The sequence below is a fragment of the Caenorhabditis briggsae genome, assembly GCF_000004555.2.
Source record: "Caenorhabditis briggsae complete genome, chrV, whole genome shotgun sequence".
Lineage (NCBI taxonomy): Eukaryota > Metazoa > Nematoda > Chromadorea > Rhabditida > Rhabditidae > Caenorhabditis > Caenorhabditis briggsae.
The window spans coordinates 17,292,403-17,311,426 of NC_013488.2; the positions used below are offsets into that span (position 1 = coordinate 17,292,403).

At 35.7% G+C, this 19,024-nt stretch overlaps 5 protein-coding genes across 5 annotated transcripts; 1 reads left to right on the top strand and 4 right to left on the bottom strand.

Moving 5' to 3' along the window:
- Positions 1–536: 536 nt before the first annotated feature.
- On the bottom strand, positions 537–3,024 carry CBG18625 (the record flags this gene model as incomplete). The annotated part of the gene is made up of 5 exons (XM_045238444.1): positions 537–755; positions 803–856; positions 902–1,063; positions 1,202–1,672; positions 2,947–3,024. The coding sequence occupies 5 exons, from the start codon at positions 3,022–3,024 to the stop codon at positions 537–539; spliced, it is 984 nt and encodes a 327-aa protein (XP_045096540.1).
- A 217-nt stretch (positions 3,025–3,241) lies between these two features.
- CBG18624 lies at positions 3,242–6,899 on the bottom strand (the record flags this gene model as incomplete). The annotated part of the gene is made up of 5 exons (XM_045238445.1): positions 3,242–3,454; positions 3,601–3,762; positions 3,804–4,098; positions 5,525–5,860; positions 6,283–6,899. The coding sequence occupies 5 exons, from the start codon at positions 6,897–6,899 to the stop codon at positions 3,242–3,244; spliced, it is 1,623 nt and encodes a 540-aa protein (XP_045096539.1).
- A 1,606-nt stretch (positions 6,900–8,505) lies between these two features.
- Positions 8,506–11,828, bottom strand: CBG18623 (the record flags this gene model as incomplete). Its single annotated transcript, XM_002638363.2, has 5 exons — positions 8,506–8,919; positions 10,011–10,161; positions 10,209–10,362; positions 10,922–11,325; positions 11,656–11,828. 5 exons carry the CDS (start codon positions 11,826–11,828, stop codon positions 8,506–8,508), a joined length of 1,296 nt encoding a protein of 431 aa, XP_002638409.2.
- A 1,335-nt stretch (positions 11,829–13,163) lies between these two features.
- Positions 13,164–16,196, top strand: CBG18622 (the record flags this gene model as incomplete). Its single annotated transcript, XM_045238446.1, has 6 exons — positions 13,164–13,283; positions 14,817–15,209; positions 15,256–15,505; positions 15,555–15,868; positions 15,916–15,990; positions 16,041–16,196. The coding sequence occupies 6 exons, from the start codon at positions 13,164–13,166 to the stop codon at positions 16,194–16,196; spliced, it is 1,308 nt and encodes a 435-aa protein (XP_045096538.1).
- Positions 16,197–18,236: 2,040 nt separating this feature from the next.
- CBG18620 lies at positions 18,237–18,484 on the bottom strand (the record flags this gene model as incomplete). The annotated part of the gene is made up of 2 exons (XM_002638361.1): positions 18,237–18,342; positions 18,390–18,484. The coding sequence occupies 2 exons, from the start codon at positions 18,482–18,484 to the stop codon at positions 18,237–18,239; spliced, it is 201 nt and encodes a 66-aa protein (XP_002638407.1).
- Positions 18,485–19,024: the final 540 nt, after the last annotated feature.

Consider the following 19,024-nt stretch of genomic DNA (forward strand, 5'->3'; position numbering starts at 1 on the left):
CCACATTTTTTGGGTACGTGAAACGCGTCAAGGCACAAAAATGCGCCAAGGCACGGAAAATCCGTTAAAGTACAAATGGTAGCGTCCAGGCACGGAAAACGCGTCAAGGCACGGAATGTGCGTCAAAGCACCAAAAATACGTCAAAGAATGAACAAATGCGCCAATGCACGGAAAACGCGTAAAGAAAAAAAAGTTCGTGACAAGCACAGAAAAACGCTAATGGTAAGGTTGATTGTAGACTGACAGTTGGAAATAATTGAAGAAAAAAAAACTTGTGAGACGCAGAGAAAACAAACACTCCAGCTGTCGGCGTCTTCTAAAGTAGCGCGCGTGAAACTCGTCATAACTTTGTTCATTTTTAAGATAGAGGAATACAAATTATATGACCAGATTCAGGATGCCAAGACAGTTTGAATGAGTCTAAATTTGACTAGATTTGCTCATGAAAAGAAGCCAAAAAAACCCAATTTCATGCGTCTATTCTTTTTTCTTGCTCTCTTAATAACCATTCATCTTTTATTCAAATAAAAAATCGTTAACCGTGAGTCGATTGAATATAGGAAATCACAGTTTGACTATTATCGATTCCCCCAACTCGACTATTTTTTCGATTCCATACTTTAGACCAAAACCATTTTAGTGATAATCGTTTTCTCATTTCCTCCACATTCCGTCGATTACAAAAAAGATACGGTATTTGAACTAATAATGGGGTTGAGTAAATGTCCAGTTGAAAATGATAAAATGAACCATGCTGAAAAAAACCGTGAGTTTTTAATAAAACATTTTTTATGGAAAAACCATTATGTCTATAACTCGAGCGTGATGCAGAAACAGATAAAGAAGAATTTCCATCTGAAAAAAAAATGAAAAATCGAGCAAAACAGTTTAAAGTCTTACAATCTTGAACACATATAGAAGAATGGTCTGAAGAATAATATAATTTTGTGGTTTATTTTTTTCAACAGACGGTAAATGGCGAAGGCGAAAAATACTAATGTAGATTGGGATGTATAAAATAGCGGAGAAACCCATTAGAGCGTTTGTAATAAATCCCGTTATCTGAAAGTAAAATAAATAGGTCAAATCGCGCCGAAGGCGCTACGTTACTACGCTACTACGCTACTACGCTACTACGCTACTACGCTACTGTACCGCACCGTACTACGTTACTACACTACCTGTTGCTACACTACTTACATTATTTAAATATCCTTCCATTTCTGGATTAACTGGATACGCTTCACCGATCGTAAACTGAACCAGTGTGATAATGATAAATATGATAACCGGAAGAAAACACAAAAAATGGATTGCATATATCAATTTTGTGGTATTCTTCATTCCAAAACTGATATGTGGCTCTAAGCCGGGAAAAAAGTACAAAAGGAATCTCTGAACAGCCAAAAGGGACAAAAGTGTTTGATGGGCGTAGGCCAAATTGATCCCAACCAGAGCGACTATATAGTGAGGTGATTTCAAAATTGATAAAGTTTGAATCATGTTAGGATCATGTCTGCAAAATTTGAAATCAATCGACATCGGAAATCTCACAGACCTAGAGTAATAATAAATGTTGAATAGGACTATGAAAGCGAGATCAAAAATAAACGCACCATAAAACATAAAAACCAGTCGATAGAAATGAAGATTTATTGGGTATACAGCACTCTGCAAATCAATAGATCTCGGTTACTGTAAAAGATATCAAAACGTGGTCTAATGATAAATTATTTATCATAATGTGGCCAACTTTTTATCAGTTCACAACTTTTTGGTATCTCTTACAGTAACCAAGATACACAAGCTCAAAGTTACCTCTCGATCCCGTTCTCTATTCAATCTGAACACACTAACATATACCGGTAGAACAATCACTGGAATTATCAAACACCCAAAAAAGAAAATGATAGCTAAAATTCCAAAAACAAGGTATAAAATAGTAACGATAGTTAAAACTGCTATCAGAATTTCAGACATTTTTGTGGCAATGTTTGTCTGAGAATGTTCATATTTGAAATATTTGAAATTTCTTGTTTTCCTTTGCTACACACCTGCTTGTTAAAAACAGGTGTTAACTGGAAATCAAATATTTCGAATTAGTCTGATTTTCGAATCTTGAAAAATAGAATCAAAGCTCAAAAAATGTTAATGCACCAATAATGCGTTGAAAGAACAAAAGTTCGTAAAATGCGCTGATAAGTCTCCAGGCTCGCAAAACTGCCTTTAACTTTTTAAAAATTCAAGGTAGATCGAAAAAAGTTAGATGACCACATTCAACTGATCCAGACGGTTTGAATAAGTATGAACACGGCGGTGAAGGTTTTCAGGGAACAAATGAAAGACGCAGAAAAAACATACACTCTAGCTGTCGGCGTCTCCGCAAGTAGCGCGCGCAAGAAGGCTTCTAATTTTGCTAATTTTGAAGATAGATTAATATAAATTACATGAAAAGAATCAGCAAGTCAAGACGGTTTGAATGAGTCCAAATTTGACTATGTTTGTTTATGAAGAAAAGCCTAACAACCCAGTTTCATATGTTTTCTCTTTAGTTTTTGCTCTCTCAAAAACCATTTATCCTTTTATTTGAAAAATAATCGTTAAACTTGAGTTGATTGAATATAAGAAACCAGCCTGCTGGCTGCTGCGCCTTCGGCGCAATTCAATATTTTTTTCTGGTTTTTCGCTCCACCCCTCACTTTTCGCTTTCTCTTTCTCAAAGGGTAGAACATGTACGCCCTCCCTTCTCTCTCCTGGTGTGGCCTTCATGGCACAACTGGGTGCATGCGCAGCCGTTGTCCGAAGGGCCGCGGGTTCAGTTTTGGCGGCGGCCTAGTTCTTATTTGAAACCCAAAACCGGACAGCCGGACACTAGGACCAACAGACACGTCTAGCGTTTTATATATAAGAAAGATTGCATTTTGATTATTATCAATTCCTCTTACCCGATTGCTTCGATTGCTCGAGAGACGCAGAGAAAACAGACACTCTAGTTGTCGGCGTCTAATCAGGTAGCGAGTCATAACTTTGTTCACAGTAAAACGAGTCATAACTTTGTTCATTTAAAAAATAGATTAATAAAAACTATATAATCAGAATCAGCAGGTCAAAACGGTTCAGATAAGTTCAATTTGAAAAGATTGGCTCATGAAGAGAAGCCGAAAAACTCAATTTCACATATCTTATCTTTGTTTTTTGTTTACTTGGTAACCATTTATCTTTTATTCGAAACAAAAGTCGTTAAACATGAGTCGACTGAATATAAGAAATTGCAGTTTGAGTATTAATTCCTCCTACTTGATTGTTTCGATTCCTTATTTTAGACCATAAATACTTTAAGGATAATCGTTTTTTCATTGCTATCACATTCCGTCGATTACAGAAAAGATACGGTATTTCAATTAATAATGGGGTCGATATAAAGTCCAAGTGGAAATTCAAACTTGAACCATTCTGGAAAAAAAACCATGATTCTCTCTGAAAATTGTTTAATCTGAAAACCGTAATATTCATTAAATGAGCTTGATGGAAAAATAGGAGGGAAACAATTTGTATCTAAACAAAAATGGAAAATCGAGCTACATAGTTTGCAATCTTACAGTCTTGAAAGCGTATAGGAGAATTGTTCGATAAATGATATAATTTTGTGGCTTGTGTTTTTCAACGCTGGGTAAATGGCGGATACCAAAAATGCTAATGTAGATGGGAATGTATAGAATGGCGGAGAAAACCATCAGGAAGTTTGCAATATATGACATCATCTGAATTAGAAGGGTTTTTAATGAAATTTATTCAATATTACGTTAAAAAGGTTCCTCTCCCGACTTCCATCATGCCCATACGTTTGACCAATAACGAAAAGTAAGACAATTGGAAGAAAACATAATAAATGTATACCATATATCAGTTTGGTTGTACTTTTCATTTCAAAATTAATACGTGAATCTTGATCTCGAAAAAAGTACAGAAGGAATCTTTGAACGGCCAAAAGGGACAAAAGAGTTTGATGAGTGTGAGTCAGATTGAACAGAATTAGAATTATTATAAAATAAATTAATTTCAAAATTGAGACAGTTCGAATGACTTTAGAATCGTGGCTGAAACAAACAGGTTGAAAATGAAGGAAATTCAGATATTTTCGAATTTTTGAATTGCTGACTTAGAGGGATAGTATAATTTCAGTAAGACAAAAGCTACGCAATCACAAATGAGCGTAGCAAAAAAAACACAAAAACCAATCGATAGAAATGATAATTTATCAGGTATACCGCTGACTGAAAATTCCGAATATTTGAAAAAAAATCAGATTTTGTTGAAATCACCTCTCGGTCCCTTTCTCTATTCGATCTAAACACATTAACATATATCGGTAGGACTATAACTGGCATTATCAAACATCCAAAATAAAAAGGCTAAAAATCCAAAAACGATAACAAAAACGGCATACAAATTGGAATGCACGCCATACATGAAAGTTTCTTTGTTAAGAATGAAAATTCATATTGCAAAATGTTTGTTTCTCATTTTGCAAACAAAAATTCACCTGCTTAGAATTAGAATAACATTTGAAATTAAAGATCTCGAACATGCAACTAAAAATGCGTCATGGCCCAAGAAACGCGTCGAGGCACGAAAAATGCGTCAAGGAACTGAAAATGTGTCAAGGAACTGAAAATGCGCCAAGGCATAAAAAAAACATAAAAAATGAAACAAGGCAGGGTAAGTGCATAATAGCACAAAAAAGTACCAACACACGGGAAATGCGTCAACGAACGGTAAACGCGCAAAGACACGAACAATTCGATAATGCACTGAACATGCGTCAAGCCATCAAAGATGCGTCGAAGCATGCACCAACTCATATGTTTAGTCCCTTGGCGCTTTTTTAGAGCCTTGGCACATCTCCGGTGCCCTGGCGCATTTTCGGATGGCACCAAAAATGCGTCAAAAGACAAAGAATTTTTATTTAAGATTCAAAAATTCGAAAAAAAATCAAAAACTGTGAGATTTCATAGAATTGAAACTACCAGACACTGTCGGATCCACTTTTATGGTTTTCTGAAACAAAAAAAAAATTGATTTCAACTGGGAAAAAAAACAATTCACCTGATTTTTCCGCTCTCTCAATTTTCGACACTTCAAAATCCTATTTTTCGGAATCCAAGGGATCCAAAATCCAAAGATTTTTTTCACATTTTTTCGATATTGAGACGACATGAAAAAACAGACAAAAGCATGGGAGAGAGCATTGAAAGAGCGGAGAGTCGTGAAAATTTCCACGCGGGACCGGAAATTGAAAAATTCAGAAATTCAAAAATTCAAAAATTCGAAAATTCAAAAATTCAAAAATTCAAAAATTCAAAAATTCGAAAATTCAAAAATTCAAAAATTCAAAAATTCAAAAATTCAAAAATTCAAAAATTCGAAAATTCAAAAATTCAAAAATTCAAAAATTCAGAAATTCAGAAATTCCAAATTATGAAAACTCGGAAATTCTGGAATTCGAAAACTCCAAAAACTTACACAAAATCAAAATATAAATCAGACCAGTGGGAAATATCCAAACTAGAAATTCCTTCCAATCCTTCTGATAGCATAAAACTGATAGTCATAAATAAAATTAAAATAGTGGTACTGTCAAATTTTTGATCCCCATCCATTTTTTGAATTTTCCGTCTTTCTCGTATTTTTATGAGCTCAATGAGCAATGATAAAGTGAGAAATGGATAAAATAACGCTGGAATAAGACGAACTAAATATTCCCATTCTTCTCGTTTTTCGATTGTTCCAGAATAATTGTCGTGAGAAATTACGAAAATTGTGATTTTCTGATTCCGAGCTCGGGTTTTGTAGGGGCAGCTGTAATTGTTAAATTTTTTGATTCCAGCACTTTTCGAATTTTTTGAAAGTTTTTAATAAATTCACGTCAACGCACTGACCCGAGACACATCGGAAATGCGTCAAGTCACCCGAAATGTGCCAAGGCACGTGAAATATGTCAAGGCACGCGAAATACGTTGAGGCATGTGAAATACGTTAAAGCAAGGGAAAAGCCCTAGAACACCGGAATTGGGCCAAGACACCGAGAAACAATGCACCCAAAATGCGTCAGGACACGGAAAGATCGTCAAGGCACCTAAAATGCGTCAAGGCAAAGAAACGGCGTCGAGACACGGAACATGCGACACGGCACGGGGAATGCGTCAAGGCACGGAACATGTGTCACGGCACATGTTTCCCAGGTTTTCTTAATTTTTTGAACTTCAAAAAATGCAACTCACGTATACTGTATATGATCGGGAAACCACCATTTTTCAATAAAAACCAAATCCCACGAGTAATAAATCATCCAAAAACTACAAACAACAAAAATCGAAAGAATCGCAAATTTCGCATTTCCCAATTTTTCCACAAACTTGCTCATTGGAAAAATAATCGATAAAGTTCGAATAAATGCCATTAAAATAGCCAACCAAATGGAAATTGGTCTTGTGCAATTTAAAATCAACACTTTAATTGTCCCAATTAAATCGATACTGTAATAATATCCTGGTAAACATAAAGCCATGTATTCCGGATAATTTAATCGTAAATTATTTTTCAACTTTTGATAATTATTTCTCTCCAAACCCAAATTATAGAATAGAACCGAAAATCCCAAAATATCAGAGACACAAATTCCAATCATCAGAATGAAAATCGATATTGATCGCAGATCTTTTTGGAGAAGTATAATCAAATGCAATAGGTTTATAATAATCACAGAGTGCTCAAATGAGCCATTCAGATGTTCAACGATCCAAAATACAGTATCCCGAATTAAAACTATAACTGGTCCAGAGTATATAGCCTCCTCTTCTTGTTCTCCGTCGAATATGGTTAGTTCGGTGGTATTCATACTAAGAAATGAATATTTTGAGATACGGAAAATGCGTCAAGGCACGGGAAAGCCGTCAAGGCACCAAAAATGAGTCAAGTCACCGAGAATGCGTCAATGCATGAAAAAAAACGTCCTGGAACAGAAAACCATTGGATGCACCGAAAATGCGTCAAGGCACGGGAAAAGCGTCAAGAAATTGGAAAAGCGCCAAAGCATGGGAAAGTGCCAAAGCACTAAAAACACGCCAATGCAAGGGAAACGCGTAGAGGCACTGAAAATGCGCTGAAGGACTAGAAATGTGTCAGAGAACGGGAAAAGCGCCAAAGCACGAGAGAAGCGTCAAGGCAGCAAAATTGTGTCAGAGCACGGGAAAAAATTGCGAAATTTCAATTTTAAAAATTTTCTCAGAACTTTTCAATTTTACACTTTTTGAATATTTGGAATGTTTGGAATGTTTGGAATGTTTGGAATGTTTTGAATTTTTAAAAGTTTTGAGTTTTTGAAATTCGAATTTGTAAATTTTTGAAATTTTTATCAAATTGTTAATTTTTCAAAAAAAATTCACGAGAAAACGAAAAACTCAAGTTTAGTTTGTTAAAAAAATCACATCACTTTTTTTTCAAAAAAAAAGAAATTTCATACAATATAATTTATTTTCCCTCGCCCCCAGAAAATAATATTTGTCACTTTTTCTCAAATTTTGAATTGTCACGTTTTACGAGTAAACCTTGATTTTAGTTCGAGGCATTTCTTGACGCCTTTCCCGTGCCTTGACGTATTTCACGTGCCTTGACGCATTTTCGGTGTCTTGGCTTACTTTTAATGACAATGCGCATTTTTTGTGCTTTGACGCATGTTCCGTGCATTCACTAGTTTTCTGTTCCAGGACGTTTTTTTCGTGCATTGACGCATTATCGGTGACTTGACACATTTTTTGTGCTTTGAAATTTTTTTTGTTCCTTGACGCATTTTTCGTGCCTTGACGTATTTCACGTGCCTTGACGCATTTTGGGTGCCTTGACGCGTTTCCCTTGCCTTGACGCATTTGAGTGCCTTGACGCATTTCCGGTGTCTTGAGGGCGTTTTCCGAGCGTTGGCGTAAATTTAGTAAAAACTTTTAAAAAATCAAAAAGTGCTAGAATTAAAAAACTTAACAATTACAGCTGCCCCTACAAAACCCGAGCTCGGAATCAGAAAATCACAATTTTCGTAATTTCTCACGACAATTATTCTGGAACAATCGAAAAACGAGAAGAATGTGTAAACGAATAGTGGTTCACCTTCCACTGTTGTTATAACGACGAGATGTCAATAGGATTGTTATAACGACGAGATGTCAATCGGGACAAACAATAGAAGGGTGGAAAGGGCAATAGGAGTAAACAATCTGTCCGCGTCCGGAATAATTAATTAACCTAATAGAAGAATATGACAGGCGATCTTATTGTCCTGTCACAAATGTTTGGTCCGTCTTTTGTACCTTGATTCGTTAACTGTGCCTTGGCGCATTTTTCGTGCCTTGGCACATTATCAGTGCCAACCTTGAATTTAGAACAATTTCAGATTGTCAAAACTTGAACAAAATAAATAGAGTTACAGTAATACAAATCAAAAAATCATTTATTCAGTAAAAAATTGCATAGAAAAAGAAAGAAATCAAAATTGGTAGAAAAATGATTTTGAACCAAGTACCCCAACGAGATTCGCGTTTCTCAACCACGTCTTCAGAAACTTCAAAAATCTCCGACGTCGTCTGATTTGGTCTTCCGAATCCCCACGAATATTCCATTGGATTCAATTCTTGATATTCCATCGAATTTTTTCTTTTCCGATTTTCATCGATTTGTATTTTTCGCATCAAAATTTGCAAATCATCTGGGGTAGCTGGAAAATGTGGATTTTCAGCGGTGCAAAAAACACATTTGAATCCAGTCCAGAATGGTTCCTGTACAAGACGACGTGGCAAATTCTGATAGTACCAATAGTCAAATGGGTCCGCGTGTTTTGGACACAAACTTCCGATTCCACATTTTTCACGCTGAAAAGTTCCAAAAAAATTGATTTTTAAGCTTCAAAATGAATGTAAACATGACCAAATTTTCCTAAATTTTCTCTTTTAAAAATCAATTTCAGTCTTTTTTTTTAATTTTGCAATAACTTTTATTTTTTGTACCAAACACGTCGAAACTTTAAAAAAACTTTTTAAAAATCAAAAAATTCTGTATGTAAATTTTTTGAAAAATGTCCATAACTTTTTTATTTTTACTCCAAACTTTTTTTAAACTCAAGTTTTTCAATTTTTCGCGTCAAGACCATTAAAATGACTATAAACACGGCGTATATTGGATTGTTTTGAATTTTGGGGTCAGCGACACAGTGTGTCTCGTTTCTCTGCACTCTGACCGGCGCGAAATTCAAAATTCTCAAAAGTGGGTCATGATTATACTCATTTCAAAGGTTTTGACTTGCCGAATTCAAAAATTTTAGTTTTATAAAATTTGGGACTAGACGAACTGAGTTATGGTCATTTACATTTTTCCCAAAATTTTTCATTCATAATTTTTTTCAAATTTTTCGAAACAATATTCATCTTGATACTATGAAACACGAATTTTCGAAATCAATATGAAATTTCCTTCGAAATCAGTATCTTCCTTATTAATAAAACGCTAGAGGCGTCTGTCCGTCCCGGTGTCCGTCTGTGGATTGAAAAATATATTTACGTGGCCCTTTTAATTAGAAAAAGTGAGAAACGAAGCGACGAACATTTGAAAAAAATAGATTGAATCGCGCCGAAGTCGCACCAGCTTGCTGTTAAACAATACTTATTTCGGGTAAATTTGAATTTCGGGGTCAGCGACACAGTGTGTCTCGTTTCTCTGCACTCTGACTGGCGCGAAATTCAAAATTCTCAAAAGTGGGTCATGTTTATACTCATTTCGATTGTCTTTACTTGCTGAATTCAGAAATATAGTTTTTATAGCATTTGGAACAAAAAAAGTAGGTTACAGTCATTCTGATGAATATTGGTCTAAAAATTTAGCATCAAAACCCAGTCATGTTTATATTCGTTGTGTTACTTTTGATCTACCAAACTCAGGAATCACATTTTTAAGCTTTGAAACTCACGTCATGGATCAATTTCAACTCTTTTTCGCGATCCCCAGCATACCGGCTGACCCACATTCCACATTGGGTTTGTCTCCCGTAGCTGACGTTACCATCTTCATAACGACGCTCATCAGACCGATCCGCACTATTTGGATCTAATCTGTGCCCACTGCAAATTATCGATTTTTTGGAATCTTCTCTTTGGAGCGCACTTACGCGTGTTCCTTTCCCTGTCTTGCTAAATGGGCTGGCTCACGATAAGTGGCCCAATGAAGTTTATCACTTCCATTTCTATCCATATATCCACTCATTATCCCGAAAAAAACATATACGTCAACCGGTGGGTCATGTGTACAATAAAATGTGTAACCTGAATTTTTTAAAATTCGCCCCAAACTTCAAAAAATTTCTGAAATTTCAAAAAACGAAAAAGAGATAAGAATTGAGCTAGTTGAGAGCTTCAAAATGAACTCAAACACGATATGTTTTACAAAAGTTTGAAATTTCAGATTTAAAGGCGCATGGTCCCTTGAATAAAAATGAATTTGAGGAAAAGTGATCTAGGCTCATTTTGGAGCACTAAACACGCTCATTCCTGAACAATATTAACTCTTGATACAGCTCGAAAACTACTCAAGATACGGTAGATTTTCACAAAAATCGATAATCGATTTTTCCCCAGATCGTGAAAACTTTCAGCATATGTCTTGTTTATACTCATTTTGAAGCTAAAAATCTGCTTACTAGGAAAATACAATTTTCATGATTTATGAAACAAAATTTCCAAAATTACGGTACTTTCCATTTTTCAATTTTTCGCAAAACTTTCCAAACTACAAAAAATTATAAATTCAACCAAACCTAGTCGTATTTATGCTCATTCTGACCGTCTCAACGAGCTGATTCCAAAAAATACATTCTCAACTCACAAACTGGTTTTCCAGAAACGACGTCACCGATTCTATGATAATCATGAGCAATGACCGGATGCATATTTTCCGAATACAAACTAATTCCAATTATTCGAACTATTTCCACATTTTTCCATTCGCAAATTTTGGGAAAAAAGCTCAATAAAGTGTCATCTACATTATGCATAAATTCCAACTCTTTGACACGGAATTTCGATTTTCCCAAAAGTTTTAACATTTGTTTTCCGAGTTTAAACGACTCGTTTTTTGTGACGAATCTTTCAATTTCCCATTCCATTGTTGAAATTTGAATTGATTCATGAGCCAGAAGAGATTTAAGAATGAGCAATCCTTCATTCAATGGCAAAGTGGATGGAATGAATTTTTGAATGGAATCTGCCAAGTCGGGCGAGTTTTCACATCTGAAAGTTTCACTTTTTTTGGGTTGAAAATTTAATTTTTTAAATTTAAAATTAGAAATTTAAGTTCAGCAGAGCAAGACCATCAAAATGATTGTAAACGTGACATGTCTTGAAAAAGAACGATGTTTGAGTCAAGGCGCCAGAAATGCGCCAATGCACTGAAAATGCGCCAAGACACAAAAAACAAGCCGAAACACGGCAATTCCATCAAGAGACTGAGAATGCGTCAAGATTTTCAAAAAATCAAATTTCTTCAAAGCAGGTCATGTTCATACTCATTTCGACCCAATTTTATGAAAATTGAAAATTTCTTATTGATTCATTGCTCACTTGAAAACGACAACTCCATTCTCAAATTTCAGAATTTCCAGTCTCAAAAACTTCTCGATCCCCGTATAAATACAAATCAAACATTCGTCTTGTTTGTACCCAAATCTGACACGTGGAATTCGAAATTTCGTTGAATCCACAATTTGGCGATCCACATGGCATGTATTTCTCATTGAGTTTCTAAATTTAATTAGGGATAATTAGGGGACTAATTATCACTTAATTACCTGCTCATGAATCATAATTTTCAGCGATTTTTCGCTTTATTTCCGGTGGAAATTGACTCCAAGATACCATTTTGAGAGGAAAGTGATTTTTGCCGGGAAATTTGAATGTTTTTTTAAATTTTAAATTTTAAATTTTACGTGGAATTTACAAATTCTGACCTGCGATTTCTTGTTTGAACTTCTTGCGAGGTTTTACACGTTAAATTTGAAATTTGAAAATTCAAATTTCTTGACAAAAATCAATTTCCCTTTCATTATAGAAATGGTCTCGTGGAGCCAGTTTCCACCTGAAATAAAGCGAAAAATCGCTGAAAATTATGATTTCATGAGCAGGTAATTAAGTGATAATTAGTCCCCTAATTATCCCTAATTAAATTTAGAAACTCAATGAGAAATACATGCCATGTGGATCGCCAAATTGTGGATTCAACGAAATTTCGAATTCCACGTGTCAGATTTGGGTACAAACAAGGCAAATGTTTGATTAACAAGGCAAATGTTTGAACAAGGCAAATGTTTGATTACCATAACCCTATGGATTTCAACCACAGTATTTAATTCTTTACAATTTCCAACTACAGTAATCCATTGGGTCTTTTAAGCACTAAAGCACTGAATCTAATTGACATCTTTTCACATCTCTTTTTTGGTTCTCTTATAGATTTTTTGTCTGATCAATTTCTTGTCTTATCAATTTTTGGTTTTTTTGGGATTTTTATGGAATTTTGTAAATTATCGCATTTTTGATTAATTATTGAATTTTTGAACATTTCGACTAGCATCATCCGGCCTACGGCCAGAAATTGAAGTGATATTCTTATTTGGTTCCATTTTGAGCCGATTTCTCTTCATTTTTTTTTCTAGCCGGTGTATTTACTATGGTATCACACCTCTGTAAACCTTTTTTGGTTGTCGTTGTGGATTCTCGGCTACGGCCACCAGGGTTTCTCAGCGACAGCTTCGGTTTTTTTTGCACCGTATGAAACATGAATCCGACTCTTCGAACTCAAATTAATAATAATCCAGAATTCATGTGACACAAGTATCCTAAAATAACTACAAGAATAAGTTCAAAAACACAAAAAAAGTCTCCAATCTTGAGCACAAAAGTTGTGTTCTTGTCTCTCTTTGTCTGCGTCTCTTCACATAAAACACAGCTGAGAATCTAGGCATAAACTACGCGTGTGTTTTTCTTTGGGTATATAACGGAATTCAGAAGTACTGCAAAAGTTCTACTTTTTGAAAAAAAAATGAAGCAGCTTAGTATTCTGGAAAACGGAGATGGACTCTTCAATACTCATGTCACACTACAAGAATGTTCAAGAAGTGATTCAAGAGCAATTGAATACGAAATCAATTCTCGGAAAGAACACCAAGTATATTCTAATTGGAGAAGGAAATGTAAGTGCTTTTTCAAACTTCTAAGGTAAATTTTTGTAAGAAATTAACCAAACCTCTTTTATTTGATATTTGAATCTCCAAAAATATATACCGTATTTCATCTAAAAGAAGCCCACCGTCAACTTTGAGTTCAAATATCTCGGTTCCTGTGAAAAATATCAAAAATGTGTCAACTGATAAATTATTGGTGACCAGCAAGCTTCTACGCGATTTAATATGGTTTTTCACTGGTTTGTCGCTCCACTCCTCATTTTATCATAAAGGGTCACGTAAATCTATATTTATTTTTCAAGTTTTTCAAAAGTCCGCAGATCCTCAAGAGGACAGACAAACGCCTCTAGCGTTTTATATACCAGCAAGCTGGTGCGCCTTCGGCGAGATACCGTATTTCCTCTAATAGAAGCCCACCTCTAATAGAAACCCACCCCGCGAATAAAAGCCCACCCTCTAATAGAAGCCCATGGGCTTCTATTTTTCAATTTCTAAACCGAAAATTCCCCTATTTCTGAGTTACAGAATTCCTGTATTTTGAATTTCCAGTTTCTGGAATATCAGAATTTCATTCGGAATTTTGGAGTGTAGAATTGCAGAATTAAAACTTCGAATTAAAAAAACACCAAAGTTTAGAATTCTTAACTTCCAAATTGTCGAATTTCTAATTTTTTGAACACAATTTTTTTTGAAAATTATTCATTGAAAAATAGAAGTCCACCCTCTAATTGAAGTCCAACTCTAATAGAAGCCCACCTTGGGAGAGAGGTTGAAAAATAGAAGCCAATGAGCTTCTATTAGAGGAAATACGGTATTAGGATAAATGCTTTTTTCCGTTCACAGAGTTTTATATCTTTTCTAAAAATCGAGATAATTGAGCTCAAAGTTGACGGTTTGGGTGGGCTTATATTAGAGGAACTATGGTATCCAAAATTACAGTTTTCGTTCAAGAACACAACATTGAATCTCCACAAAAAGGATAATGAGATATCTTTTTCGTCTGAAATTTTTTCAAATGAATAAATCAATATCAGAACTCTAATTTTTCAGTTAACAACTTTTTTGAGAAAATTCTTTCAGATGATATACCGAACCGTAAATACTCTGTGAGACAACCCTACTCTTTACTTTTTACTTTGTGCCAACTAAAAAAATATTGTTGATATTATGAGAAAAATTTTGTCAGTTGACCACTTTTTTATATCTTTTACAGGAACCAAAATAATTGAGCTCAAAGTTTAAGATTTGGCTGGGATGCTATTAGACAAGATACGGTAAACGCCTACAAAAGGGATTAGGAACTTTTGTTGAAGTCTGAAACTTTTCAGTTCAATGAATCCAAATCAGATCTCTAATTTTATAGTTAACAACTTTTTTGAGAAAATTCATTCAGATGATCTGTATGCTGCTCAGAACCGGACATAGTTTCAGTAATATTGATGCTGCTTTTAAACTGTTTATTGAATGATTCAAAAAATGAGCAACTTAAGAAAATAAGAAATCAACCGTACTTTGATTAATTCATCCGACGCTCCTTTTAAGGGAATCATGAGCCGAATCATACTAGTTGAACCTGATTGGACCGTCGATGCGGATCATCTTCCTTCGAAATTCGTTTTAAAAATCCCATATTGTGTTCATTGTCAAGGACTAATACGACAAATGATGGGATCAAATCCCATGAGCAAAGAACAAGAAGCAGGACTTATGATGATGTTGGAGGCAGAATCACATGGAGTTCACAACAGAGAAGTCAATATGAATACAATTTTGGAAAAGTGGGAAAAAGGAGAAACACTGCTCAATTCAAAAATTTACTTCTCCAAGAAGTTCGATTCTGATAATAAAAGTAAAGGATTCATCGGGATGGAATACGTTGAGAATAGTGTTGTCAGACATTTGTATGTCAATGTGAAACCGATAGAACTCTATCCAGTAAGAAAACTAGGAACACCTTTGTTTTATTAATTACGGTATTCAGGTTCTGAAATCACTTGCTTATTTCCAAGCCGGTACCCTTCAGTTGAACGAGGAAGAGAAGAATAGCATCAGTGGATTCGATTTTGCTAAATTGGCTGGACCAGCTCTAACTGAAGATGGAATTAAAGGAATTCTCCAGCAGGCTCGTCTTATCAACCTCGAAAAATTGGATGAAAAAGTGAAGAAGATTGAGGAGTTTGGACATGGAGTTGTGAATTTTGAGCTAGCTTGTAACCTCAACAAATATGTTGGTAAGGAGCAAATCAAGTAATAAACTGAAGTAAACTTATTCTGACTCAGGAATCAATCAACCGGTATTAGTTCATGGAGATTTATGGTCCACCAATATTCTATGGAAGGAGAGAAACGGAAAACCAATTGCAGATAAAATAATCGACTACGCGGTAAGTAGACCCAGACTTGTTAACATTTTCGAAACGTACATTATTCAGGGAATACATATGGGAAATCCAGCTGAAGATATAGTCCGTCTCTTCGTATCAACTCTCTCTGGAGCTGATAGACAGACTCATTGGAAGCATCTCTTGAATCAGTTTTATATATATTTCTTGGAAGCTCTTCAAAGTGAAAAAGCACCATACACCCTTGATCAGGTAAGTTGTTTATCGATGTATGTATTAGACTTTTCAGTTAATTTCAGTTGAAAGAATCCTACCGTTGCTACTTTGTCACTGGAGGACTTGCTTTGTTGCCTCTTTTTGGCCCTGTCACTCAGGTAGTCTCTTTTGTAGAAGACCACCTATAATATATAAAGAATACATTCAGGGAAAACTGATGATGTGCTCAGAAAATGAGGATAAAGAGGGGTACAAACGAGTCATTACGGAAAAGATGGAACGTCTTTTGGATGATATTGAGAAGTATCATTTGCTCTCCAGAAATGTCACAAAAAGCTACAAAAAACCGGTAGCGAGAAACTAAATGTTAACTTATTTTTCATCTCTCTTTTATGAATAATCTGTATCCTATCCATTCTTGAATCGATTTTTTCGAACTTGAATAAAAATTTAATTGCAATTGATCATTAACCATTCACGATTTCTGAAAGAGTTTACTTCCCAAACGGGGGGAAAACGGAAACGTGGAAATGAAACACCGGCGGTCCCACAACGACAACTACAGTAACCTAAAAGTTTTGTATTTTCCGGATTTATTATTTTCTCGGTTTTTCTGATTTTTGTCAATTTTCCGTTATGTTTCCCGAAACAAGTTAAAAATGAAAAGTTATTGAAAGTGAAGAAGTTGACTGAAGAGCTCGAGAAAATAATTTCTGAAAAATACAATTTTAAGATTACGGTAGTTGTCGTTGTGGGACCTTCGACCACGTCCACGGTGTTTCTCTTCAACATCCCCGATTTTTTTGTACCAGAATAATACAATAGGTGTTTTGCAGGGTTCTCGATGAAACCCTGTCTTAGTTACCGGTTTTTTTGAAAGAACAGTATTTTTTTTCCGATTTTATCATATGTTGCATGTGAATACTGAAAATAAATGTTAAATCACTTTTATTGGTTACCAGTGAGATATAATTTCAACAAAATTTAAGGCTTTTCAATTCTAAAAAAGGTTCACAGGATATTAGGTTGGCGGGAAAGTCTTTGTCACTCTGTTTGTTTAATCACTGTTCTCGTATATGGAGGCTGTGTATGATATCGACTCTAGTGAATAACAAGGTGATAAGAACCTTCCATATAAACAAGTCCCCATTTCCTTCCCTGCTCCTCATCTGTAATTGAAACGATATGTTTGTTCCCACTGCTATTCACATCAGACATGTTTTGATTTACCTCTTCCTATCTCACACCACGATGAAGGATTCGGAAACTTTCTTGAAGAATGTGTACAACACACATGCCCCTCACTACAATACTATTCGCAATTGGTTCCATCGTTTCGAAAAAGATGACTTCTCGCTCGATGAAAAGGATCGCTCTGGGAGACCCCGTGAGTTGGATTTGGACAAGCTGAAGCACGCATTGCAATCGGATCCATTTCAATCTAGCCGTGAACTAGCTGTCACATTCGGAGTTCACCATAGCACAGTCCTTGAAGGTTTGAAGTCTCTTGGAATGAGAAAACTTTTTGGTCGATTCATACCTCATCACCTGACTCAAGCCAACCTTGACCGCCGAGTCGACGATTCGATTACTCTTCTCACTCTCCACGCGGGCGATCGATGGCTGGACCGGCTAATAACCGGAGATGAGAAGTGGGTCTTCTACGATAATCACCACAGGAAATCCCAGTGGGTTGGAGAAGGAGAGAGCCCACAGGATGTCCCCAAACCCGACCTTCATCCGAAAAAAGTTATGCTCTCTGTGTGGTGGGGAGTGGACGGCCCCATCTACTGGGAACTTCTGCCCGAGGGCAAAACAATAACTGGAGACCTCTACACTACTCAACTACGAAACCTCAAGAAAGCAGTCGACCGTTCGGCCCTGAAAGACAAGAAAGTGTACTATCAACATGATAACGCTCGCCCACATGTTTCGAAACAAGTGAAGCAGGAGCTGATGGGATATGGATGGAATGTTCTCCCTCACCCCCCGTATTCTCCTGATCTTGCTCCTTCCGACTATTGGTTATTTGGCGATATGACACGTGCCTTCGAAGGAAGAAGCTTCAATTCCCGTGGAGCGGTCGAAGCGGCACTCAAACAATACTTTGCCTCACGCCCGGCTGGATTCTACCGCAATGGAATCCATAAATTGAGGGAACGTTGGAGACATGTTGTTGATAATGATGGACAATATAATTAATTATTCGGTTATTTTTTCTTTGAGAAATAAACTATTGAAAAAGTGACAAAGACTTTCCCGCCAACCTAATACATTTACAGAATCAGTAAGTAGCGAGAGAAATCTCGCAATTATCACAAGCAATAGGTTAATATGGATGCGTTAAAATGGTACGATATGAAAAACTCGTAATCGGTGCTCACAAAATAGGCGTTTGGGTTATTTAGCAAAAAAAAACGAGATCATGTAAATAAGCGAGATCATGTAAATAGATCATGTAAATACGCTCATCAGACCGATCCGCACTATTTGGATCTAATCTGTGCCCACTGCAAATTATCGATTTTTTGGAATCTTCTCTTTGGAGCGCACTTACGCGTGTTCCTTTCCCTGTCTTGCTAAATGGGCTGGCTCACGATAAGTGGCCCAATGAAGTTTATCACTTCCATTTCTATCCATATATCCACTCATTATCCCGAAAAAAACATATACGTCAACCGGTGGGTCATGTGTACAATAAAATGTGTAACCTGAATTTTTTAAAATTCGCCCCAAACTTCAAAAAATTTCTGAAATTTCAAAAAACGAAAAAGAGATAAGAATTGAGCTAGTTGAGAGCTTCAAAATGAACTCAAACACGATATGTTTTACAAAAGTTTGAAATTTCAGATTTAAAGGCGCATGGTCCCTTGAATAAAAATGAATTTGAGGAAAAGTGATCTAGGCTCATTTTGGAGCACTAAACACGCTCATTCCTGAACAATATTAACTCTTGATACAGCTCGAAAACTACTCAAGATACGGTAGATTTTCACAAAAATCGATAATCGATTTTTCCCCAGATCGTGAAAACTTTCAGCATATGTCTTGTTTATACTCATTTTGAAGCTAAAAATCTGCTTACTAGGAAAATACATTTTCATGATTTATGAAACAAAATTTCCAAAATTACGGTACTTTCCATTTTTCAATTTTTCGCAAAACTTTCCAAACTACAAAAAATTATAAATT